The sequence below is a fragment of the Aquarana catesbeiana genome, linkage group LG04, assembly GCF_042186555.1.
Source record: "Aquarana catesbeiana isolate 2022-GZ linkage group LG04, ASM4218655v1, whole genome shotgun sequence".
NCBI lineage: Eukaryota > Metazoa > Chordata > Amphibia > Anura > Ranidae > Aquarana > Aquarana catesbeiana.
Genome location: NC_133327.1, coordinates 610,561,310 through 610,587,971, shown reverse-complemented (window position 1 = coordinate 610,587,971; position 26,662 = coordinate 610,561,310). Strand labels below are relative to the sequence as shown.

Below are 26,662 nucleotides of genomic sequence, written 5' to 3'. Positions count from 1 at the left end.
TTGGAACAGGAAGGGGCCATCCCCAAACTGTTCCCACAAAGTTGGGACCATGAAATTGTCCAACATGTCTAGGTATGCTGACGCCTTAAGTGTTCCCTTCACTGGAACTAAGGAGCCAAACCCAACTCCTGAAAAACAACCCCACATAATAATCCACCCTCCACCAAATGATTTGGACCAGTGCACAAAGCAAGGTCCATAAAGACATGGATGAGCAAGTTTGGGGTGGAGGAACTTGACTGGCCTGCAAAGAGTCCTGACCTCAACCCGATAGAACACCTTTGGGATGAATTAGGACGGAGATTGTGAGCCAGGCCTGCTTGTCCACATCCGTGCCTTTCCTCACAAATGCGCTTCTGGAAGATTGGTGAAACATTCCCATAGACACACTCCTAAACTTTGTGGACAGCCTTCCCAAAAGAGTTGAAGCTGTTACAGCTGCAAAGGGGGGGCCAACTCAATATTGACTAAGACTGGGATGGCATTAACTACTTTAAGACCGCCCCTCTATTGCGCAAAATGTACCTGTACATCGTTTCATGCAATAGATACAGGGATCTGGCCACCTGCGATCTCTCCACGCAGAGGCAGAATGGGGATCTGCCTATGTAAACAAAGCGGATCCCTGTTCTGACGGGAGGAGAGAGAGAAAGAGCGAGAGCAAGAGAGAGAGCGAGAGAGAGCGCGCGCGAGCGCGAGAGAGATAGATCAGCTGTTCCTAGTGATCAGGAACAGCGATCCCTCTCTACTCCCAGTCAGTACATCCCCCTGAGAGTTAGAAACGCCTCCCTAGGGAACACATAACCCTTTGAATACCCCCTAGTGTTAACCCCTTCTCTGCCAATGCCATTTATACAGCGATCTGTACATTTTTATAGCACTGATCACTGTATTGCTGTCACTGGTAACCAAAAAAGTCACTTAGGTCAGATTTGTCTGCCGCAATATCACAGTCCCGCTAAAAATCGCTTATCCCCACCATTACTAGTAAAAACAATAATAATAAAAAAAATTCCCTAAATCTTTCCCCTATTTTGTAGACGCTATAACTTTTGCGCAAACAAATCAATATACGCTTATTGGGAATTTTTTACCAAGAATATGTAGAAGAATACATATTGGCCTAAACTGATGAAAAAATTTGTTAAAAAAAAAAAAAAATATATTGGATATGTATTATAGCAAAAAGTAAAAAAAAAAATTATTTTTTTTTTCAAATTGTCGCTCTTTTTTTGTTTATAGCGCAAAAATTAAAAACCGGAGAGGTGATCAAAAGAGAAAGAAGTTCCAAGAGAAAGCTCAATTTTTGGGAAAAAAAAAAGGACATCAATTTTATTTGGGTACAGCGTCGCACGTCCGCACAATTGGATGGATGTGAGGGAGCGGGTAGGGAAATATACCTCGCTGGGGAGTGGACTATCAGGAGGCATTGTCACTATGTTCTGAATGGGCAGAAAATTATGTCTCTTTAGGTGGATTTAAAACTAGGTTGTCCCAAAAGTAACAAAAAATAAAAAAAATAAAAAAATATTTCAAAGTCCCCTTTCTTGTACTATGTACTGTAGTGAAAAGATCTTTAAAATGGTTCTCAAGCCTCAAGGTTTTTTTTTTTTTTAACCTTAAAGTTAGACCTTAAAGATAGCAAAGTCTGTTTTTCTACAAAAATAACAAACATGTCATACTTACCTGCTCTGTGAAGTAGTTTTGCACAGAGCAGCCCAGATTCTCGGGTCCCTCGCCGGCGCACCTGGCGCCTTCCCCCTGCCCCCACAGTAAGCAGCTTGCTATGGGGGCACCAGAGCCGAGCCGCTGCTCTGTGTGTCTATTCAGACAGGAAGCCACGGTTCGGCCCCACCCCCTCTCTCTCTCCTCCTTGGCACACTGACTTTGACTGACAGCATGGTGCCACGCTGCTGTCTTAGCCAGTGAGGAGAGAGCGTCCCGGGCAGCCGAGACTGTCCTGCAACATCGCTGGATCGAGATGGGCTCGGGTAAGTATTAAGAGGGATGCTGCACGCAGGTTTTTTTTTTTTATCTTAATGCATAGAATACATTAAGACACAAATCCTTCAGATAGGGTGGCTCGGGAGCAAGCCCACATGAGTTGCCCCATAGAAAGCAGCTTTCTATGGAGGAGCCAGAGGCCTGGTGTGGGACCCTAGAGGAAGGTGATAGGGGCTGCTCTGCGCAATAATTGCACAAAGCAAGCAAGGATAACATGCTTATATTTTAATTTTAAAAAGCTCAATAACAACATTAACTTTTTTGTTGGTAAAAGTGAAAACAAAATTACCTGGGATCCATTTTACTTCCATTTCCACATCCTTGTCCTCCTGCTTCTTCTCTTTTTCCTGGATGTCCTTAAGCAGCTCCCTGTAACGAGCAATCTGGTCTTCATCATCCTTTGGCCCTTTTTTAGACTTCCCATCTTCTAGCTCCACATTTTCTACAAAAAGGTAAAACCATATTTGCAAAATCAGTGTAAGAATAATCCATGCAGCATTAAGCAGCAATAACAGAGAAGGTACCAAATGCAATACATTTCTCCTAAATTAAAAGCAAATCTTAATGTTTATTTGTATATTTTTTTAAATGTAGTTGTGTTGGATGGTGCTTGCTACAGAAAAAAGCAACACTGAAGACTTAAAGCGGTATTAAAACCAAAACCAAAAATGTAATATCTTGCAGCTTATCAATCATTAGATGTGGTGGCTGCATTTGTTTTCATTTTTTAGGCTTGTTTCTCCTTTCAATTCTCACCTGGTGATCCTGCCAATAACACACCTCCTGTATAAGGCCACTTTCACACTGAAGGCGCTTCACTGGCATTCTACCGCTAAAAATAGCCCCTGCAAAGCTCCTCACCTGTCAAGGGCGGTGCAGTTGTGGGACATTAAAAAAAAATCCTGCAAGCAGCATCTTTGGGGCAGTTTAGGAGCGGTGTATACTAGGGTTGTTCCAATACCACTTTTTTAAGACCGAGTACAAGTACCGATACTTTTTTTCAAGTACTCGCCGATACCGATTACCGATACTTTTTTTTAATGTCATGTAGCACTAATGGGCACGGATAGGTGGCACACACTAATGGCTGGCACTGCTAGATGGCGCTGACTGATGAGCACTGATAGGTGGCACTGATTATGCAGCACTGATAAGTGGCACTCACTGATAGGCGGCACGCACTGATAGGCGCTGATAGGTGGCACGCATTGATGGCTGGCACTGACTGATGGCTGGCAGTGGCACTGGCTGAATGGGCACTGATGGATGGCAGTAACAGATGTCACTGATGAGAACTGGTTGATGGCTGACACTTATGGGCACGAGAGGATTAATTTTTTTTATGCTGCCTCTGCGACGCCCATCTTGGTACACCCTGCACTCGGCCTCAATAAAGCAGCAGCGGACATCTTGTTACACCCAGCCTGAACTATATAGGCTGGGTGTAACAAGATGTCCGCTGCTGGCATACTGTGGCCGAGTGCAGGGTGTACCAAGATGGGCGTTGGGATTTTCAGTTACACTGATGGTGTAACTGCAACATGGAACGTCACTTCCATTACTGAATGTGATGGCTCCAGTCGCTGATTATGATGGATGATGCAGCTGTGCCCTACACTCTGTACTACCTACTTGAAGACTCGGAAAACTCGCTCTCCGCTCTGCTCCCAGCTCCGCCCTCCGCTCCGCCTTCTAACTCCGCCCGCTGACTTCCTGTCTCTCCCATCCCAGCCAGATATCGGCTAAGGCATTGGGAGCATTTGTGCAACTACTCGCGCAAATGCTCGGTATCTGTCCCGATACCGATACTAGTATTGGTATCGGGACAACCCTAGTGTATACGCTGCTCCTAAAACACCCTGCCCATTGAAATCAATGGGCAGTGCTGCCGAAGCGCCTGCAAAGCGTTTCGGCGGAGTCACTTTGTGGGCGCTATTAACCCTAGCGAAAAGCGCTGTTACAACGATGGTAAAGTGCCGCTAAAACAAGCGGCGCTTTGCCGCCGATGCTCTCACCGAGCAACAGAGACACCTTTGGACAGCAGTACTGCCAGTCGCATTGTCAGTCTGGGGAGATGGGAGGGTTATATGCACAAGCAAGTTTAGATAGCTAGAGTTTGGCTTTAGTTTGTTAGTCTAACTCTTTATAAGCAGCCACAGAAACAATGCATTTCCTTTTGGCTAAAGGTTTTATACAACTAAAAACGGATCATTGTAATCACCCCTGTCAGTGTTAAATGCCTTTTCCCAGCCCTCTAACTGCTACATCTGCAAGACATACTGTATTGTTAAAAAACAACAGACTTACTGGACAGACCACCAGGTGAAAGTAAAAGAAAGAAAGCCTAAAAAGAAAACTGATGCAGCCATAACATCTAAGAATTGGTAAGCTGCAATATAATAAATGTTTGCTTTTGGGTTTAATTCTGCTTCAAGGCTTGGAAGAATGTAAAGGAAACAAACCACATGAGAAATAAGAGGACGGTCATTGCTGACCTCATCCTTAAAGTGCTTGGTGCCCAAATTTCTCTGGTTTCTATACATACTAAGTGACTGATTTGGAACAAGCATGTAGCTAGTGAAATCAGAAAATAATAAAAACTCCTTATCTGCATACTTAATGTGTGACTCATAAACTTGAGGAATATGGATACATGCCACATCCAGGTAAATAACATTTTCAGCAACCTGCGTATTTTCTCAGTACAGGTTTGAAGAAGGCCACTGACACAGGCATTGGCTACACCTCTGCATGAGGTCTTTTATCATAAGAATGGGTGGATTTAATAAACCAACCTGCTGAGAGTTCCTCATCCTCTTCTTCACTAGAAGATGCTAAATATGCCTGAAAATCCATGTCAAGCATCTCATTCTTATTGAACGGTCTGTTTAAAGCCGTAACCCTTTCCTGATCAGTCTCATCCCAAGTCAGGTCTACCTAAAATAACAAGAAAAAATAGGAGTTAAACAAAAAGTGACCAATTGTAATAATAAACCCAAAAGACTGAAAAATAGGATTTTTTAAAACAGCTTACCTGTAAAATCCTCTTCTTTCGAAGGACATCACGGGACACAGAGCCACAGTAATTACTGATGGGTTATATAGGTATCACTGGTGATTGGACACTGGCACACCCTATCAGGAAGTTCAACCCCCTATATAATCCCTCCCCTTGCAGGGATACCTCAGTTTTGTAGCCAAGCAATATAGTGTATTAGAAGAGGGGTGGGACCTCCGTGTCCCGTGATGTCCTTCGAAAGAAAAGGATTTTACAGGTAAGCTGTTTTAAAAAATCCTATTTTCTTTCTCGAACATCACGGGACACAGAGCCACAGTAATTACTGATGGGATGTCCCACAGCAATGCTACCCTAGGGGGGGGAACTACGACCAAATAGGGTGCAATCAGACCTGAGGACCCTGTACCGCTGCCTGCAGCACACTACGCCCAAAGGCGATATCCTCATGCCTTCTCACATCCACCTGATAGAATCTGGTGAATGTATGAACTGAAGACCAGGTTGCGGCCTTGCAGATTTGAGCCATAGAGGCCCGGTGATGCACTGCCCAAGAAGCACCAATAGCCCTTGTGGAATGTGCCCTGATCTGAAACGGAGGAATCTTCTGTTTCAAACCGTAAGCCTGAATGATCAATTGTCAAATCCATTTAGAAATGGTAGCTTTTGACGCTGCCTGTCCTCTATTGGGACCCTCTGGCAGCACGAACAAAACATCCGTCTTGCGGATCTGAGCAGTTGCCCCGAGATAGGCCTTAACTGCTCTTAATACATCCAACGAATGTAGAGATCTCTCTTCCGGAGAACAGGGATCTGGAAAAAAGGAAGGCAGAACAATGTCTTGGTTTAAATGAAAATCAGAAACCACCTTCGGTAAAAAACTAGGATGAGGGCGCAGTACCACTCTATCCTTGTGTATAATCAAATAAGGCTCCTTACAGGAAAGGGCTGCTAATTGTGAAACTCTTCTAGCAGAAGAGATGGCCACCAGAAAAATTAATTTCCTTGTCAACAAGACCAAAGAAATCTGACTTATTGGTTCAAAAGGCTGTTTCTGTAACACAGCCAGGACCAAGTTCAAGTCCCAGGGGTTTAGGGGCACTTTAACCGGAGGATTAAGACACATCACCCCCTGCATAAAGCTTCGGACCAAAGAATGCGAAGCAAGTGGCCGCTGAAATAATACTGATAAAGCAGAGACCTGGCCCTTGATGGTACTCAAGGCCAGCTTCATCTCTAATCCTAATTGTAGAAAAACAAGAATTCTACCTCTGACATATTTCCTGGGATGCCAACCTCTGGATTCACACCAGGGTACATAAGCTTTCCAGACTCAATGATAAATCATCCTGGAAGCTGGCTTCCTTGCATTAATCAAGGTAGATATGACAGGACCTGAGAGCCCACGACTCTTCAGAACGTGGGTCTCAATAGCCAAACCGTCAAATTTAGCGTTTGTAAGGCAGGATGGAACACTGGACCTTGAGATAACAGGTCTGGGCATACCGGTAGGGTCCACGGGGAACCCACCGTCATCCTGCCTGATCCTGCGAAGGAGTCGTGGTAGTAGCAGAATAGGCGGGAATGCGTAAATCCGTGAGAACTGATGCCACGGAATCACCAACACATCCGTCCCGCATGCAAGAGGATCTTTTGTCCTTGCCACAAATCTGTCTAACTTTTTGTTGAATCGGGATGCAAAGAAATCTACATCTGGAACCCCCCCATCTTTGGCATATGGCCCAAAAGACGTCGGGATGCAGAGACCATTCCCCTGGAAGTAACTGCTGGCGACTTAGATAGTCCGCCTGCCAATTCTCTATTCCCGGGATGAAAACTGCCGATATGCATGGCACATGCATCTCTGCCCAGACTAAGATCTGGTTCACCTCCTTTTGAGCAGCTCAGCTCTGGGTGCCTCCCTGATGACTGACATAAGCCACTGCTGTGGCATTGTCGGCCTGGATCCTGACCGGACAACCCTGTAGCCTGATAGTCCAGGCATTTAGGGCTAGATATATCGCCCGGATCTCCAGAATGTTGATGGGTAAGGTCCTCTCGGTCTTGGACCATATCCCCTGAACCGCAGACTGTTCCAGAACTGCTCCCCAACCTGACAGACTGGCATCTATTGTTACCACCGTCCAGGTAACCGGTAGAAAGGATTTCCCCTTCTGCAGGTTTTCGGGTATGAGCCACCAATTGAGGCTCTGAGGCACCGCATGCGACAGGTGCATCGGAAAGTCTAATGCCTGAACCTTCTTGTTCCAGGTCGACAGAATACTGTGTTGCAGCATTCTTGAATGAAACTGAGCATAGGGAACTGCTTCGAATGAAGCCACCATCTTCCCTAGTAGCCTCATACAAAGGCAGACAGAGGGACCCTTCTTGGTCCTGACTGCCAGAATCAGCTCTCTTAAAGCAGCGATCTTTGCCTGGGGTAGAAATATTTTCTCCTGGCTTGTATCTATAATCAGACCTAAATACTCCAGTCTTCTTACTGGTTTTAGGAAAGACTTTTCTAGGCTGAGGATCCAACCCAGGTGTTCTAGATACCTGACTGTGGTCCTCAAGTTTCCATTCAAAGAGGCTACCGACCGGTCTATCAAGAGCAGGTCGTCTAGGTATGCTATGACAGCTATACCCTGAGCCCTTAATCTGGCCAGAGGAGGAGCCAAGATCTTTGTGAACACTCGAGGTGCAGTGGCTATCCCGAAAGGCAGAGCCACAAACTGGAAATGGCGCCCTCCTACCTCGAAGCGCAGAAACTTCTGATGAGCAGGAAAAATGGGCACATGCAGATATGCATCTCTGATGTCTATTGATGCCAGAAATTCTCCTCCCTGCAGGGTGGGAACTACTGTCCGAATTGATTCCATGCGGAAGGATTGAATCCTTAGGAATCGGTTCAGATCCCTTAAATCCAGAACGGGTCTGACATCCACATTTGGCTTTTGGACCGTAAAAAGGTTGGAATAGAAGCCCAATCCCTGGTCCTTTGCGGGAACTATCATAATGACCTCCTGCGACAAAAGTCACTCTAACGCTAGAAGGAGCGACTGCTTCTTCTCTGGGTCTCTGGGGACACTTGATCTGAGGAACCGAGGAGAGGGAAATTCCTGAAACTCCAGCTTGTACCCTAAGGTTACCGTGGAGTTTACCCATCTGTCCTGGAAATCCTCCTGCCAGAGCCCTGAGAACTGTCGCAGTCTTCCCCCCACTCGAGTGAGCGGGGGCGCCCCCTCATGCAGAGGTCTTAGTGTTTTGCCTATTAGGCTTCTTCCCCCAGGACTTCTTTTGTCCCTGGGGTTGACTCTTGTCTCTGGACCCAGATGGAGGCGGCCGTCAAGACTGCCTGGAGGCTGAAGCCCCCGGCGCTGGGGAAAGAGTCCGTTTGAAAGAGGGACGCTTACTCTTCTTTTTGACAGGTAAGAGAGTGCTTTTCCCACAAGAGATTCTCTTGATATAGTTATCCAAGTCTTCTCCAAACAACCTTGCAGCACGAAATGGAAACCCAGCCAGCAGCTTCTTACATGGTGCTTCGGCTGACCAATTTTTCAACCATAGGATTCTACGTATATGCACCAACCCCAGTGAAAGACGGGAGGTTTGCACGATAGAATCTCTAATGGCGTCAACCACAAAGCATAAGGCCGCTGGAAGGTTAGCAAACCCCTGGCCCTGTTGTTCAGGTAATACTTTGATGACCTGCTTAACATGGTCTCTTAAGTATTGACAGACTCCAATCGCTGCTACTGTAGGTTGAGCCACTGAACCTGCTAAGGAAAAAACATCCTTCAATAGGGATTCCATCTTTTTATCTACAGGATCCCAGAGCATCTGAGCATTGTCTACAGGACAAGTCAGACTATTATTTACGGAGGAAATGGCGGCATCAATGGCCTGTATTCCCCACATTTTAATAAACTTTTCTTCCATCGGATAAAGTGTTGAAAACTTTCTCGGCGGAAAAAAACGTTTGTCTGGGTGATCCCACTCAGAATAAATGAGCTTTTCAAGTAAACAGGAAAAGCCTGTGCTGCTTGCAAAGGTTTCAGTGACCCCAAAGCAGAAGAGGATTCTTTAGCAGTTTCAGGTACGGGCAACTTAAATGTGGAGCGGACCAATCCAGTAAGGATCTGCACTAAGACTTTCTCCTCTTGGGAAGTCGCAGAGGGCCCCTCTCAACCTGATTCCTCCGAAGAGGAATCATCCGTCCCATCCCGATCCTCTGAATGGGATTCATCTCCTTTATCCCAGAACTCCTCTTCCTGAGGGTCTTGGGGAACAGAGGAAGGCCTAGTGCGTTTTCTTCTACTGAGTGAAGACGTAATCACGGCCATTAATCTTTCCTCTAGACCATTAATGGTTGAGGAAAAAACCTCTTGTGTAATGTATACAGGGGCTGAAGTGCCAGAAGCAGGTGTAGCCCCTGACCCCAACGGCTCTCCCTGGCTAGCCATCCCTGGCCCATCAGGGGGGGAGGATGCTGCAGAAAGGGGATCCTCAGAACCTGAACAAGATCCCCTAGTGTCTCTTGTTCTTGGGGTGCTTGAACCTCTTCTACCCATAGTGCAAAGCAACAAGGTGTGAGGTATCACAAATGAACACTGACTGCTGAGCGATGTAGTCTGGCTAAAAGCCTTGCTACCCAATGCTCAGTCTGGTGTTACTTCAGTAAATGCTGCCTAGGAGAATGCCTGTGTCCCACCTTACATGCGACCGTCAGCTCTGTGTCTCTCCAAAGGCTGTGTGCACCTGTACAGAGTGCCTTAATAGCCTGCAGCTGGCCTGAGTGGGAGTCTAAGCACCTGTGCTGACATCCCGCCCCCCCCCTCTACCACCCCCCCCTCGAATTTTGAAAAAAACGAGCGCTTCCCGCGCTGGACGACTCTCCTGTAATACTATGGAGGAAGGCTGGGGGAGGGGGAGGAGGGAGAGAAGCTGGTAGTGAAGAGCCTGCCTAAAAAAAGGCAATGGTCGGAAATGGCGGCCGAGGCAGCGGTGCCCGAGCAGTATAACCGCTTTCTAGACCCCTGTGGCCTCTCTCTAGCCTGAGGGGGAACATTCAAACATGAGAAGTCCCCCCTTCCATCCTACCTTTGCAGCCGGACTGAGACGCTGTGAAAAACATGTGCAGCATAAACAGACAATCCAGCATGTGAAGGTTTGTGCTCTTGGCAGCCCCCGGTGGTCACAATAGGCATAGCATGCATTTACCTTAAAGGAGAAACCTACTAGAATTAGAAAGTTCTGTGAAAATCTCCTCTTACCTTATTCAGCCGCAGGGTTCAGTTTACACAGACCCAATCTTCACTTCTCACGGTGGGCTCCGTTTGAAAAAACCGTCAGAGACTGAGGCCCCCTACGAATATGGGGATCCTGCAGTTCTGGGCCCGTAAAGCACCCGGCCAGAAATTAGGCTAGAAAACCATTTTCTAATATGCGGGATCCAGCATAACAGGTAAAACCTCGTTTCTTCGGACACGAGGCCCGGGTACCATCCAATTCGGCCTAGAAAGGACACTTTGAATGGATCCGGTCTGGCTGGCTTGCCCCAGTATAGGATATATTATATTCCCTTTGGAGCTCAGCACAGGACATCTTTACACGTCCATTACCTAAGACACTGGCGTAAAAACTGAAGTATCCCTGCAAGGGGAGGGATTATATAGGGGGTTGAACTTCCTGATAGGGTGTGCCAGTGTCCAATCACCAGTGATACCCTATATAACCCATCAGTAATTACTGTGGCTCTGTGTCCCGTGATGTTCGAGAAAGAAATAGTGCATACTTGTATTAAAAATTTAAATTAAAGTGGTATTAAAACCAAAAAAAATGTATTATATTACAGCTTAGAAATCCTTAGATGTGGTACATGCATTAGTTTCTTTTTCTTCTTTAGGCATTTTCTCCCTTTGTTTTCACTAGTGGTGCACAGAAATGAAAATTTTGGCGCCGAAACTGAAAATTCAGGATGCATTTGGCTGAAACCAAAGGTTAAAAATATATATAGATATATATAGATCGATCTCTCTCTCTCTATATATACACTCAACTTTTTAATTAATATATTATGAATTTAAATGAATATAAAATATATTGTCACCATTTGAAGCAGTGTTAAAAATCCTTCTTGCTGCATTTTTTATGCATATTTGGTCAGTAAAAAAAAAAAAAAAAAAAAACACCAAAAATGCACCTCCCCATGAAAATGCATTGAAAACGCAGCAAGAAAGTATCAAAAATGCACCTGTGTTGCATTTTTGATGAATCACATGACCTTAAAAAAAACACACCATGAGCACGGTAAAATCGCAGCAAAATCTGGGTATGATCGTGGGCATTTTCAGTAGCCACTATTGGCACCTTTTTTTTCTTTCGGCCGATAATTTTCAGTGACCAAAATTTCGGTGCAGCACTTGTTTTCTGGCCAGTAACACACCTCCTGTATTAAAGTTCCCCCACTCTGGATGAAGGAGCAACAGAGACACCTTTGGACAGCAGCATTGTTAATCGGGGGGGGGGGAGCGGAGTATTAGATATGCTAGCAGATTTAGATACACTAACAGACTAAAGCCAAACTCCAGATTTACACTTTATAAGCAGTTAAAACTGTTTTTTTTTTTTTCCTTTTGGCATAAAGATTTTACATAAAGCACCCCTGTGAAAATGTTTCTCATCAATGTAACTGCCACATCTGCAGGACAGCTTGTTCTTTTGAAAAACAACAGAGTGCGTGACCAGATCATCCGGTGAAAATAAGGGAAAGAATGCATAAAATAAGAAAAATTAATGCAGCCACCACATCTAAGAATTGGTAAGCTGCAATACATTGAATGTTTGCTTTTGCGTTTAATACCTCTTTAATTATTGCTCCTGTAAATTAGCCGATTCAGTACCATCAACCGCAATCGCTATTTTTATACCGCTTATACCAGTACAACAGGAAATATATTGATAGCAGTGAAGGAGAGATCAATATCTTTTAGTCCTTTATGAAAGAAGACATACTGAACATCCCTTTAGATGTGTATGTCCTTCTCCCATCCCTACAAGCCAATAACAAACTTGCCAAGGAGCATTAACATCTGAAGGGATGCATTCTTTCATGAGATAAGCACAGGTATGCTTTAAAGCGGGGGTCCACCTATCTATCGTTTTTTTTTTTTTTTAGTTCATTCACAAACTTTTCTTCTCAGCATTACATACTCAAATATTATGTGTAATATGTCCGCCTGTGTCAGATTTCGAATAACTTATATTATTCACTGCAGGCAGTTTCCATCTTCATTGTGGGCATTTGAAGTCCACAAGCATTTATTTCCTGGATGTGGTGAATGCTGTGCTCCCAGCATTCACCGCTCGTTCCCGCACATGCTCAGTGGCATCCTGGGAAGCCTGAGACTAGCTCCCAGGAGTCTGGGAGAGGCTAGAAACACGCCTACTCCCACGGGAGGAGAACCAGGAAGTGCAAAAGAAGAATAGAAAAATAAAAGGTAATTACGGCGATTTAAATTTTTTTAAACGGCATGTCAGCATCTAGGCAAGGAAGAGAATACATACAGATATTGTTCAAAATTTGGGTGAAACCCCGCTTTAAGCATCACAACTTGTGTTGCTATAGCTCTATGTAGGGCTCTTGGTGTCTTTGTGGACCCAAGGCAAATTCGCTACTTGGCTTACATCAGGCCCTATATGTGTGTGAATTGCAGCAAGAAACAAGGGACTCTCATGTTAGAAAGAGAGGTCAAAGAAAATGAAATGAATTGTCCATACCTTGGATGTTACATTGGCTACAGAGGTAAATAACTTGGGTTTGTAAGCAGAGAGATCCACATCTACAGCCGAGTCCTTGGGCTCATCATCAAACTGTACATCATCAGGAATAAACCTGTCAAGTGAAGCAGAGTACAGAGACACACATTTAATGCTATATAAATATAAATTACAATGTGCACAGCAGTCAGATCTGTTGAGAGATCATTTCTGATAGGATGCTATGAGCTCCAGTTTGCAGTAAGCCTGCACAGAATGAGAATATCAGACGAATGACAGTCTTTTTTTTTTTTTTTTGCATGCTAGTCTCATATTGAAAACCAACAGGTTACTAAAGTTACAAAAAATTCTCATACGACACAAAACAACTTCGGAAGTGATGTATTGTATTATATTGTAACATTCTTTCATTTCCAAGCATGTGTGGTCTTGGTCACACAATTTTATTTGGCAAAATACTACACTAATTACATTAAAATTGTTTATTCGGTTACTGTACAAGAACAATTTTGGTGTTTGGCCCTTCAGATATTTTTGCATGAACAGTTGTGATCAGCTCTCGAAAGCTGTGTACTAACGATCAGGCGATCGCTCCAAAAGCAGTATTTTTTCATCAGATTTTCTCATTGTGTGTACTAGGCTTAAAATGGTTGAAAGTCTAAACATTTTTACCGTCATGCATTCCTTGCATGAAGGTAAAAAAAATGTTTAGGTGTCAGCATCCCCCCTCACCCCCTCTTTTACCTACCTGAGACCTCATTCGATCCAGCGCCATGCACGTCTGCAGATATTTTCTCCCCTCACTTCTGGGTCTCGCTGGCTTTGCTGGGGCACAAGGGAGCCATTGGCTCCCAGAGATGTCAATCAAAGTCATTGATGAGGAAGCGGAGGACGGGGGGGGTGGGGGGGGGGGCAGGTGCGAGCACGCACAAGTGCCCCAATGGGGGGCGGCTTCCCATGGGAGCCCTGGACAGAGGGGAGGGGCCAGGAGCGCTGGCAGGGGACACAAAAAGAGGAGGTTTGCGGCCGCTCTAAGATTCCATTGCACAGAGTAGGTAAGTATAGACAAGTTATTAAAAAAATAAAATAAATAATAAAGTACCTTTACAATCACTTTAAGCCTGCAAATGTAAGAACACTATACACAAATGAGTTAACAGAACATTGTCATGCAAACAGTATAGTACATAAGCACTTGGCTGCTATTTATTACTAGACAGCTTTCATTCAGGAGAATGGTTTTCATAGGCAATATTTACAGATAATAGCCAAGCATTATGTATAATGTCAGCAACAAACCCTAGGGTCGAATTCAAGCATGATAAATACTTTTGTTCACACCTCAGTTACCTTTTTTACAAGAAAGGGTTTAGAAGACAAATATCTTATTTGTTCTGTGCTTTATACCCCCAAGGGCCTGTAACATTTACCTAACAATATGATGGAGTAACTGCTCTGAAAGTGAAGCATATAATAAATACAATCCACATAAAAGGCTTGGCTCAGGAAGTATGCCGTGTAGAAAACCTGTAAGCCATTTTAAGAGTACAAGATGGCTGCTATTACGTTTTAAAACCCTCCTTGGTGCATCTGTCCGATTTGGCTTCCCTTGCTACTGGGGACCGGACTCCAGGCTAAGCCTTGCCTATCTGTTATTCTCCTTTTTGACCTTCAGTGTTTATTTCTGCCCAATAAAGATAGCACCGGATACCTCGTTACAGTACTTTAAATTTTACACATTTGAAATAGCTGACATTTTCAGTTTAGAGTACATAAACGCCAAGGGATGACAGATGTGATAAGAGACATTCATGTGGAATTTGTGAAACAGAGAATCCCTCTCTAATAGTTAGTTAAGAATGTGCTAATTGTTTAAATAAGAAAGTCTTTAATAAAAATGTTTTTGGAAAAAAAAAATAAAAAAATGTCAAGGCCTCTTTTACACGTGCAACTGCGGTGGATCGCTTTTCAGAGGCAGTCTAATTTTACTACAGAAATTCAGGCGGCGATGTTGCTGCCTCCTGACTGCAGCTTCCTGCATACCCTGCGGTTGAGTCATGGTTTTACTGCCTCCAATCCCTACCTCCTTTAGCTGCTGAGGCAGCAGCCAAAGGTGTTCACATGCCTGCAGCAGGAATAAAGCCCCCTGTTGCTTTTGGTGGGTGCTACCGCCTGCCAATCATGACCCATTTAAGTAAATGGGGCCACTCTGCAAGTGCCCTGCAACTAGATGCTTCTGCGGGGTCCAAAGGTTAAAGCAGGTGGTGAGAAAGCAACAAAACGCTGCCTGCTTTAACCTCTTGTTTGCTGTACTGCACAAGGTTGCAGGACACTTGCATAGCAGCTTCATTCACTTGAATGGGTCATGCTTGGCAGGTTCTACATCCATCAACCATGACAGGGTGTAAAACTCTTGCTGCGGCTGCAACAAGTGTGCACTCCTGGACACTGCAGCTAAAGGGGGTACGGTTGGGACAGGGGTGATAAAAACACATCTTAACTATGGGGCAACAAGGATGTGGAATTCCTTTCCACAAGTGGTGGTCTCAGCAGGGGGGTAATTGGATAGATAGGTGTGTTCTTCTATTATATAGTTTTAATAAGTCTAAAAGGAGATTGTACAATCAGATTTGTATAGTGTATGGCCACCTGCCTATTAAACTTAATGGGCTGCCCTCTGTGTGCTGCAGGAAAATTTGCCAAAACACATGCCACTACGCTGTGTTAATGGGGCCTGAAAGCGAAATTAATGTGTTTACACAAGAACAATGACAGCTGAGTGTCTCCATCCACTCCCTCCCATGTACTTGTATAAAGCTGGCCATACGCAATCTGATTGAACAATCTCTACATTTTCCTTTAGATTTACCAAAATTATGTGATAGGAGGACCTACCTTAATCTTTTCAATTTGTATCAAATCAGGCAGGCCCCTTGTACTACATAGCTGATGATAGATGTAAAGAAGAGTGTACAGCAAGATGTGCAGTGTGTGGTCACCTTAAAAGGGGTTTTAAACCTTCATGCATCCTATGCATTAAGATGAAAAAAAACACCTGGCAGTGACCGGCCCCCCACAGCCCCCCGTTTTACTTACCCGAGCCCTGGAATTTCCCACGGCTGAGACATGCTCTTCTTCTGCCCGGGGTTCCCGGCTCTTGATTGGATAGATTGATAGCAGCCATTGGCCCCCGCTGCTGTCAATCAAATCCAACGACACAGCGCTGGGGCCGAGTCCGGCATTCTGCATCTATGGACGCAAATGCTGGACTCTGGAGCGTCCCCGCAAGGTAACCCCCGGGAGAGCGCTTCTCCTAGGGGGTTATACGATATGGGGAGAAGCTACCAGCACTGCCGAAGGACCCCAGAAGAGGATGAAAACTAACTGCACAGTGGAGGTAAGTATGACATGGATTGTTATTTAAAAAAAAAAAAACTTGAAGCTTTACAATCACTTTAATGGAAGAAGCAGGAAAGTGGGTGGAAGTAATAAAAAAAAAAGAGGAGGTAGGTAGCATACAGTGGCGGCTGGTGTTTTTTTGGGGGGAGGGGGGCGTGGCAAGCATGGACGGGCCACCCCTGGTAGTATAGTAATGAGGGAAGTGTGGTCCAAAGAGGTAAACATGCTCTGTTCTGTGATGCAGTAAGGTAGTGCATGATGGTATATGAAGTTTTCTGGATGGTCACATGATGCTACATGAAGTGATGGGCTCAGATACATTCTTTTACAATTTTCAACAGAGAGGTGCAGATTAAAAGCTGCCATGGACGAGGTAAGCACATTAGGATGGCTTGGCCAGAAAAGACATTAGATAAGGCTTCTATTTTTTTATGAAAAGTGAAATTCTGCCTGAAAAGGCAAACTTTAGCCTTTAAAGTTCAGCTATATGTGAGTCATTGCACGACACAATTAAAATATTAACAAGATGTCCCTGGTTGTGCAAGAACACTAATATAATCGGCTGCCGAAGCTGAGCCATTTTATCACTGTGTTTTACCTGAGATCCACAAAAGAGCAGCTACTTTCGAACTCCAAGCCATCGCAATCCACGTAAATTTTATTGGCTGTCTCTGGGGAGTCACATTCTACAACGGCATAGAAGTACTTCAGTCGATTGAATTGATATTCACGCAACTTCTCCTTATAAATGCTGAAATAAACATAACAAAAACATCAACCTACTAAAGCTTGTGCCACTTCTGAATACAAAAACCGACAACTTAATTTATAATGCAATCGAAAATTACATAGTTCCATTAAAAAATACAGCTTTCCCCATTTCTGTCAGGTATATTCTTACAAAGGTGAGGCAAAAGAAACCTCTATTGAGAGAGGTATGGGAATTGCTATTACTAACCTTAAAATACTAGTTGTGACCTCAGAACTCCTGATCTGCATGCCTGAACTGGGTCACTGGCTCAGAAAGTGCTAAAGCAAACTAACATTTTTAGAAGGTAAGGTCAACAATGTCCAACCTCAATATTCTCTCAGTAAAGGTGTTCTATAAACCCATCATGAAAAAATTATGCAGCCGTTGCTCGAGAAAAGCTAGTTTCTTGGACTTTATGTCCCGCCGGTTTTAATATTTTCTGTGTCGTGGACCTAAAACAAGTATACTGATCGCAGGTTCTGATGTCACTTTCCAAGTCAATGACTAAGTGTTAAAGCCAAAAACACCAGCATAGCAGCCAGGAGCCTAACAATGTGAAAAAGCCACCAACATTACATCAGAAAAACAATATTATTAATATTATTATTATTATTATTATACAGGATTCATACAGCACTGACAGTTTACACAGCACTTTATAACTTGAGAAATACACTTTAATACAGTAGGAATCAGGAGGGCCCTGCTCATTAAAGCCTACAATCTAAGAGGGAGGGCCAAGAGATACAAGAGGTAATAACTATTGGGGAGGTGCTGATGAAGAAAATAAATGTACAGTTGTTAGGTGTGGGCCAGATAGGCCTCTCTGAAGAGATGAGTATTAAGGGATTGTCTAGAAGTGGACAAAGTAGGAGATAGTCGGACAGACTGGGAGAGAGCATTCGAGAGGCTTGGAAGAAGTCCTGGAGGTGAGCATTGGATGAGGTGACAAGGGAGCTAGAGAGCAGGAATTCTTGGGAGGATTGAGAGAATGATTTGGTTGGTATTTTGAGACCAGGTTAGTGATGTAGCTGGGGGCCAAATTATGAATGGCTTTGTAAGTATCAAGTCGTAAAACAGAAATGTGCATATTTGAGACAGACTTTTTGTAGGTAATCAAAATATATACAAAAAAGAGCTGTATGAGGTTATGGCATTGGCTTCATTGGCTGCATGTTTTGGCAGTAAATGGATTGCAGTGGAGTTCACACAAAAAAAAAAAAAAAAAAAGAAAAAAAAAAGAAAAAAAAAAAGCAGCCTTGCAATGTGCACTTTCACCCCCACATCGCAAGGGTTAGATGCTCATTGGGTCTACGGGTAGAGGGATAGCTTGAATACTTACCTTATTCCTCACTCTAGCAGGCTTCAAGTGCTCACCCTTTCTCTCCAACACTCCAGATTGTGGGCAAGCCCTCACCGTCCTTATGTACAATGCAGGGATATTGGGATGCAACTGCTGGCTGGAGTGCCTTAGAGAAGAGGCTTCATTGAACCAGTCACACAGTGCGGAGGAAGACTGCCTCAGGGAAAAACAGCTTTAAAGAGAAGTATGGGAATATATATATATATATATATATATATATATATATATATATATATATATATATATATATATATATATTAAATTAATGCAGTTCTCCCCTCTGCTCAGAGTAGAAAGCTGTGACTGTCAGTCACCAGCTCTCTGCTCTGCCTCTCCAGCGCTTGCGGGAGCGCTGGGCTGAGGAGGGGAGGGGGCATCTGGCTTCCGTCTCCCAGCAGTGCAGCTGAGAGGCTGAGGCAGTTGCCGGTGCAGGAATCTGGGTGGATCCCGACTGCAATATCGGGATCTTTCCCCAGCCTGGAGTGGCTAAGTGACATCAGCTGACAGCAGGCTTTGGCCCACTGTCAGCTTAAAAAGGGTCACAGGAGTGCAGAATGAAGTGCACTCCTGTGATCCATAGGAAAAGTAGGTCGAAAATACCTTGGGCCATACTGCTTTAAGTATTTACAGGTTACTCCTTTACCCTCAAAAATTATTAAGCATTTACTTTTAATGGGGAAGGACTAACTGCAAGGGTGTCATTTGTGTAATTGTTAGAGTTTCATATTAATGGAAGGCAGAACCATTAACCCTATTTACTACCAATGTGATCAATATGGAAATCAAGCATAGCGATCACAGATTAGTTTACAAATTTTATACATTTGCCACATGATAATAACAAAACATGGAGCAGGAAATGTACCGAGACTGTAAAAATGTTAGAAATTCTTAAAAAAATTATCATCAATTGTAAAAAATGTTAAATAGGCAAATTCATCCCCGAATCAAATAACCGACTCATCAACGCTTGTAAATTTGGTCCATGGAATTGAGGCTTTAATGACTCCTGGTCAAGAAGAGGTAAATCAATAGCTTTCACCATGTTATATACTGTACAATCTTAAAGAACTTCTACAAAAGCAAGTTATGATTTAGTTCAGAACATCAAGGGTTACTGGCTACCATTGCTCTACTTCTTACTATGCAGATGACTGAACATTAAACTGGTTTTGGAGGCGGATGGTCAGCATCATTAAAATGATGATTAATAGCTGGCTAGACAAATAGTACATAAAACGTGTTCATAAAACTTCATGTAATTTACAAGTCTTACAAAATACAGCAACATTAGGCTTCATATTTCTGTCGGCAGCACCCCACTGTGGTAATTACCGGGGTACAGCTGCTTTCTATTACAAGCAGAATGTTTTCTCTGCATGCAGTGTTAAAGGACGCTTGTACCTAAATGGCAAACAAATGCTGTAAAGGAGGAGGTAGAGCAGCTATGGATCATAATTGTTCTTTCCAGGTACAACGTTTTAGTCTAACCTATAGGCCCCTGTACTTGTCCTGTATGCCTCTATCCCCTTTACTTATCATCATGGCAAAGCAACAAGATAAGGATGTACAGTGGGGCAAAAAAGTATTTAGTCAGCCACCAATTGTGCAACTTCTCCCACCTAAAAAGATGAGAGAGACCTGTAATTGTCATCATAGGTATACCTCAACTTTGAGAGACAAAACAAATCCAGACAATCACATTGTCTAATTTTTTAAAGAATTTATTTGCAAATTATGGTGGAAAATAAGTATTTGGTCAATATCAAAAGTTCATCTCAATACTTTGTACTTTAATACTCATATATCCTTTGTTGGCAATGATAGAGGTCAAACGTTTTCTGTAAGTCTTTACAAGGTTGTCACACACTGTTGCTGGTATGTTGGCCCATTCCTCCATGCAGATCTCCTCTAGAGCAGTGATGTTTTGGGGCTGTCGCTGGGAAACACGGACTTTCAACTCCCTCCAAAGGTTTTCTATGGGGTTGAGATCTGGAGACTGGCTAGGCCACTCCAGGACCTTGAAATGCTTCTTACGAAGCCACTCCGTCGTTGCCCGGGCAGTGTGTTTGGGATCATTGTCATGCTGAAAGACCCAGCCACGTTTTATCTTCAATGTCCTTGCTGATGGGGGGAGGTTTGCACTCAAAATCTCACAATACATGGCCCCATTCATTCTTTCATGTACACGGATCAGTCGTCCTGTTCCTTTTGCAGAGAAACAGCCCCAAAGCATGATGTTGCCACCCCCATGCTTCACAGTAGGTATGGTGTTCTTTGGTTGCAACTCAGCATTCTCTCTCCTCCAAACACGACGAGTTGTGTTTCTGCCAAACAGTTTATTTTATTTATTTATTTCAGGTACTTATATAGCGCCGTCAATTTACGCAGCGCTTTACATATACATTGTACATTCACATCAGTCCCTACCCTCAAGGAGCTTACAATCTAAGGTCCCTAACTCACATTCATACATACTAGGGACAATTTAGACAGGATTCAATTAACCTACAAGCATGTCTTTGGAGTGTGAGAGGAAACCGGAGTACCCGGAGGAAACCCACGCAGGCACAGGGAGAACATGCAAACTCCAGGCAGGTAGTGTCGTGGTTGGGATTCGAACCAGCGACCCTTCTTACTGCTAGGCGAGAGTGCTACCACTACACCACTGTGCCGCCCAACACAATTCTACTTTGGTTTCATCTGACCATATGACATTCTCCCAATCCTCTTCTGGATCATCCAAATGCTCTCTAGCAAACCTCAGATGGGCCCGGACATGTACTGGCTTAAGCAGGGGGACACGTCTGGCACTGCAGGATCTGAGACCCTGTAGTGTGTTACTGATGGTAGCCTTTGTTACGTTGGTCCCAGCTCTCTGCAGGTCATTCACTAGGTCCCCCCGTGTGGTTCTGGGATTTTTGCTCAGTTCTTGTAATCATTTTGATCTTGCGTGGAGCCCCAGATCGAGGGAGATTATCAGTGGTCTTGTTTGTCCTCCATTTTCTAATTATTGCTCCCACAGTTGATTTCTTAACACCAAGCTGCTTGCCTATTGCAGATTCAGTCTTCCCAGCCTGATGCAGGTCTACAACTTTGTTTCTGGTGTCCTCCAGCTCTTTGGTCTTCACCATAGTGGAGTTTGGAGTGTGATTGTTTGAGGTTGTGGACAGGTGTCTTTTATACTGATAAGAAGTTCAAATAGGTGCCATTAATACAGGTAATGAGTGGAGGACAGAGGAGCCTCTTAAAGAAGAAGATGTAGGTCTGTGAGAGCCAGAAATCTTGCTTGTTTGTAGGTGACCAAATACTTATTTTCCACCAATATTTGCAAATCAATTCTTTCAAAAATCAGACAATGTGATTGTCTGGATTTGTTTCCACATTTTGTCTCTCATAGTTGAGGTATACCTATGATGACAATTACAGGCCTCTCTCATCTTTTTAAGTGGGAGAACTTGCACAATTGGTGTCTGACTAAATACTTTTTTGCCCCACTGTAAAAGTGTTGGCAAGTGTCGGAAGTGGCTGCAAGCCACCAGCAACAGGTATAATAGCGAGGGGGAAGAAACCGCTTGCTTTTTGCTATGGCATTGTTCCCTCACTGGCTGGATCAACAAAACTTTGCTCTTTGCTGGTGAGAGAGATTCTGAAGTTTCAGTCAGAAGCTGGTCAAGTCGAACGAGAATGCTGGAAAACTTGTTTTTTATTTTTTTTTTTCATTCAGCCCACTCTGTTGAACAAAAAAATAAAATATATTCCTGTGTATACCAAGCTTAAAGTACAACTATAGGCAAAACTTTTTTTTTTCATTTTGGATAGAGTAATAGAGGGCTATAACCGCTGTTGGATTTTTTTTGCTATCTGTGCCCCATTAAGGAGATTTCCATTCACTTCCTGTCTCATAGCCAAACAGGAAAAGGAAATTCCTGGAAATTAAGGGAATTCCTCGGGGACCCCCAGGTAATCAGAACTACTGTCCCCATTGGAAGATAGATTTCCCCTCCATTACTTTTCTGGGGACATACAAAATTCAGGATTTTCTTTTACTTTCACTTTCAATGATTAAGGTAAACCTGACAAATAGTGAAGGTGAATCTCCCCAATGGGGGCACAGACAGCAAGAAAAACGAACAAGCAATTCTATATCCAAAAGCTAAAAAAAAAAAAAAAAAAGTTTTGCCTTTGGTTATACTTTAAGGCTGGACAGGCTCAGCTGTCATCACTAAATCATCACTGCAGACCTATCAAGAGATGAGCTGTGCAAGAAGGGACATGCATCAGTATGAATTAGTCGAGCTAACCTGCATGGGCAATGGGGCTTTATAGTCTCCTTGCAAAATACTTTTAAAATTTACCTTCCAGGATAGAAGAATAAAGAAGCTGCTGTAGCCTAATTATTTTTTAAAGTGCCGTTTCCAGGGCTGTCAACCTTAGAACTTGACTTTACTAATTGAAGATGCACTCACTTGACCTGTTGTTGTACACAATCTTGATCCAGATAAGTGAAAGCTTATTGCACGGTTCCATGCAACCCTTAAAGTCAGCAATGGCAGCTCCTATAAGCCTATCCTGACAAATTCCTTTGAAAATAAGATATCTTCCCTAGCCACTTTCTTTGTAGCATTTTGCTTTCCTTAGCTCTACAGGTGCCTTTTAAGAAGTAGATCACATACCCCTGATCTTTCGCAACATCCTCTGAAACATTCTTCAATTCTGAGGGTCCGTGAAGTTCTTCTTCCTTCAGTTTTTTCTTTCCAAACTCTGAAGGATAAATCTGAGGGATTCAACAAACTGGTTACTGAAAACTGAAGTTCACTTTTTCGTGCAATACATCCACATGTACAGTAACAGTGCTATTTGTGGTGTTTTTTTATAGCCAAAACCTTTTGTTTACTTTTTTTTTTTTTTTACAGTTTGGGGTATAGTAAGAAACCATTACAACCTTTGTTTTTTTATTGCCATTTGCATTCCAAATTAGAAGACATGACATCTCTCTTTAGTGTGGTAATCCAAAATTTTACAGCTGGCAATAGAACAGGAAGATGAGGGGAAATATTTCAATTAGGATACTACTTCTGCATAGTGCAGCTCACAGCAACCAAAGCAGCACGCATAGAAAAATCTAAAGTAGATTTTTTTATGTTAAGCCCTGACTAACAAAATTTTTTTATGTAGAGATGGGAAGCATAAGCATATTATACCTGTACGGTTTAGAATGTTCGCAAAGTTAAAAAATCCTGGAAGATTACAAACCTCCAAATCTGGCGGAAATATTAAATCACACACTGTGCCTGGCCAGGGATGAATTATCATTGAGGCAAATATGTAGGTGCCAAGGTAATCTTGCATTGTGAAACACTAGCTGCAAGACCACCTCTAAATGTTTCCAGTCCTGCCTATTTGAGGAACCTTACCATCTCTCATGTAGAAACAATGAAAATACCTTAAAATGGACCACCTGCTTTTGATATTTTATTCATAAACCTCCTATTGAAGGCAAAGGTCTCACTATAATGAATGTTTACATTCCCCTGAATCACTCTTCTAGGGATTTTATTAATGACATGACCCTGTTTGCTTTGGAATTGACTCTGATTGACCGTTTGAGAGGGTAGGCAAATCCAACCCCTGGCTGGTAGAATGGCAACATCGTTTTTATGTATTGGGATTGTGGAGATGGAAAAATCCCACAAAATGCCACAGCTCTTACCTACTCCGGACACTGGTACTTGGTACTTTTTCTCATTTAGGATATGGCTTTTGCCAGCACCGATCTAATATCTAGGGTGGCAGGGGTGGAATACTTGCCTAGAGGAATCTCAAACCATACTCCACTGTCCATAGACATTTGTGGCCCCTATATGGAAGGAATATATCTGTAAAGATTGAATCCCTACTGGTTTGATTAACTCCAGCTCCACGGCTATTTCCACTTTTGGCTGGACAATGCACAGACTTCCTCCTATTCCTTTAAGTGGGATGCCTTTAAGACCAAGTTGTAGGGCTCCTTCATGCCCAGGACAGGGGCCATCCTTTAAGATTCTGAACTATTAGGGAATTGGAGTCTGCAGATGTCCAGGCAGAAGCTTGCCATATAGAATCCCCATCCAGTGCAACTTATCAAACCTGGATAAAAAGAGGGCCCATAAACACCAACAAAAAGGCTACACAACTCCCAAAAGGTCTTTGAGTTTGGATTTAAGGCGGGAAAACTTTTAGCATACCTCCATAATCCAGAATATAACCTGGGTGTGGTACTCAAAATACCCTCCTCAATGGGTCCACAGTTTTTAGCTACAAACTGGATATTTTTGTGAGCACCGACTCAGCACTACACTCCTCCACCCTTGACTATTTGGAAGCTGACTTGGACAACTACTTTGTTAATGTTGCATTTCCATGACTAAAGTTCAAACATCATCAGGAACTGGAAGACCCCGTTTACTGTAGAGGAACCGCCCCCCCCCCCCCTAATAAATCAGGGGTTCCCTAATAGTTCACCTTCTACTCAATTGGCAGATTGGCATAACACCTACCGTGAGGCCTCTGCTGGTGGGATCCTCCCAGCCATGATGCAAGAGGCTTTAAAAGCAGAATTTCACTGCATCTGAGCACTACAAACCCAAAACACTATTTAATTCATGTTTAATATTCAAAGCAAGCTCCATCCATCCATGTCTCTATGCTTTATTTTGTGGAGAAATCACTTTGAAAAACAATCTCCTAGCATTTCTGGCCATAGTCATCTTGAATAAGAGCAAATGATTCACATAGCATTTACTTCCTGGAATCCATCTGCCCTTAGCTCAAGCATGCTTGTAGGGGAGTGTTCTTAGCTGAGAAAACCCCTCCTCCTCTCCTGAAGACTCCTGGGATGCATGACATCATTTGCCTAGGCAAGATACCAGGAAGTAACTGAAGAAATGAAAAAATAAATAAGTAAAATAAAAGTTTAAATCAACTAAATATTACAGTAAAACCTTGGTTTGAGAGTAACTTGGTTTGAGAGCGTTTTGCAAGACAAGCTACATTTTTTAAATAAATTTTGACTTGATATACAAGCAATGTCTTGATATACAAGTAGCGTCATGTCACAACTGAGTATAAAACAGAAGAAAGGCACCTCGAAGTGTAGCTACACAGTTGCTAAATGTTGTACCTTCATTAAATGTAACTCACATGGTTGATGATTAAAACAGGCACATCTAAGTATGTAGGCATCTAGGGTAAAGCTGTCCACGTATAGACCATCCTCCTCAAAGCCACTGACGCCGTCCCTTCCACTCTGTGCTCTACAAGTGGTTCAAGCCTCGCTTTCAGATCGCTCTACTGCAGGGTAGTTTTCTCGGTCACGATTGCAGACAGCTTTTCCCCGGATGCCTGCATACTTAGATGTGCCTCCTTTAATCATCAAGCACGTGAGTTGCTAAATGTTGTACCTTCATTAAATGTAATCATAATGCTACACTTAGAGGCGCCTCTCTTTTCTTTTATACTCTCTAGCTCCTGCTGGATTTTGCTTCTAATCCCCTTGCTATAATCTTTTTATATGGACTATAAACTGAAGGATTTATCAATAAATGGTTGTGGAACGAAACATTTGAGTTTCCATTATTGGGATCCCACTAAGCCCCCCCCCCCCCAATTGTATTTATTGAATCTCATGGCCAGAACTTTAGCCAGGAGTTTTGCATCAATGTTAAAAAGCATGACAGGCCTTTATGATTAAGTATGTTTTAAGTAGAACTTTACTCTCCCAATTAACATTGATTATTTTTAATCCTCATGCTGCTAGCATTAGTAAATAGGAAAGTATATACAGTAAAACCTTGGATTGCGAGCATAATTCATTCCAGAAACATGCCTGTAATCCAAAGCACTTGTATATCAAAGCAAATTTCCCCATAAGCAATAATGGAAACTCAAATGATTTGTTCCACAACCATTTATTGATAAATCCTTCAGTTTATAATCCATATAAAAAGATTATATATGAAAACAAAAAAGACGAAATGGGGCATTCCTGCCTCGTGCCCCTGAAAATCTGGAATGGTTCAGAGATGGGGTTATTAACCCATATTCTCTTTCAAGGGACGGTATATAAAAGTCACCCATTTAAGTAAATTGGGGCCAAACCCAAATTTGCAGAGGACAGATAGAAGATATAGCCACTAAACACTGTCAAAGGCTTTCTGCGTGTTTAGGGAAATGATAGCTTGGCCTGTGGGATGTGAAAAATGTTAGGACCTTGGACAAATTCTCCGATTACTATTTAACCTTACTGGGTCCCTGCTAGACCATACCTCACTGTGTATACTTTCTTCAGATATTTCTGACTTTGTATTGT

The 26,662-nt window shown here is 43.1% G+C and overlaps 1 protein-coding gene across 1 annotated transcript in view; it reads right to left on the bottom strand.

Moving 5' to 3' along the window:
- The window catches only part of ESF1 (ESF1 nucleolar pre-rRNA processing protein homolog), a 104,698-nt gene that overhangs the window by 58,530 nt on the left and 19,506 nt on the right, over positions 1-26,662 (bottom strand). The window contains exons 5-9 of the mRNA XM_073628251.1: positions 22,989-23,089; positions 16,797-16,949; positions 12,800-12,914; positions 4,800-4,941; positions 2,294-2,446 (exon numbers count right to left, since the gene is read on the bottom strand). Of these exons, the coding sequence (XP_073484352.1) occupies positions 2,294-2,446; positions 4,800-4,941; positions 12,800-12,914; positions 16,797-16,949; positions 22,989-23,089 (664 nt within the window). The remainder of the gene's footprint in view (positions 1-2,293; positions 2,447-4,799; positions 4,942-12,799; positions 12,915-16,796; positions 16,950-22,988; positions 23,090-26,662) is intronic.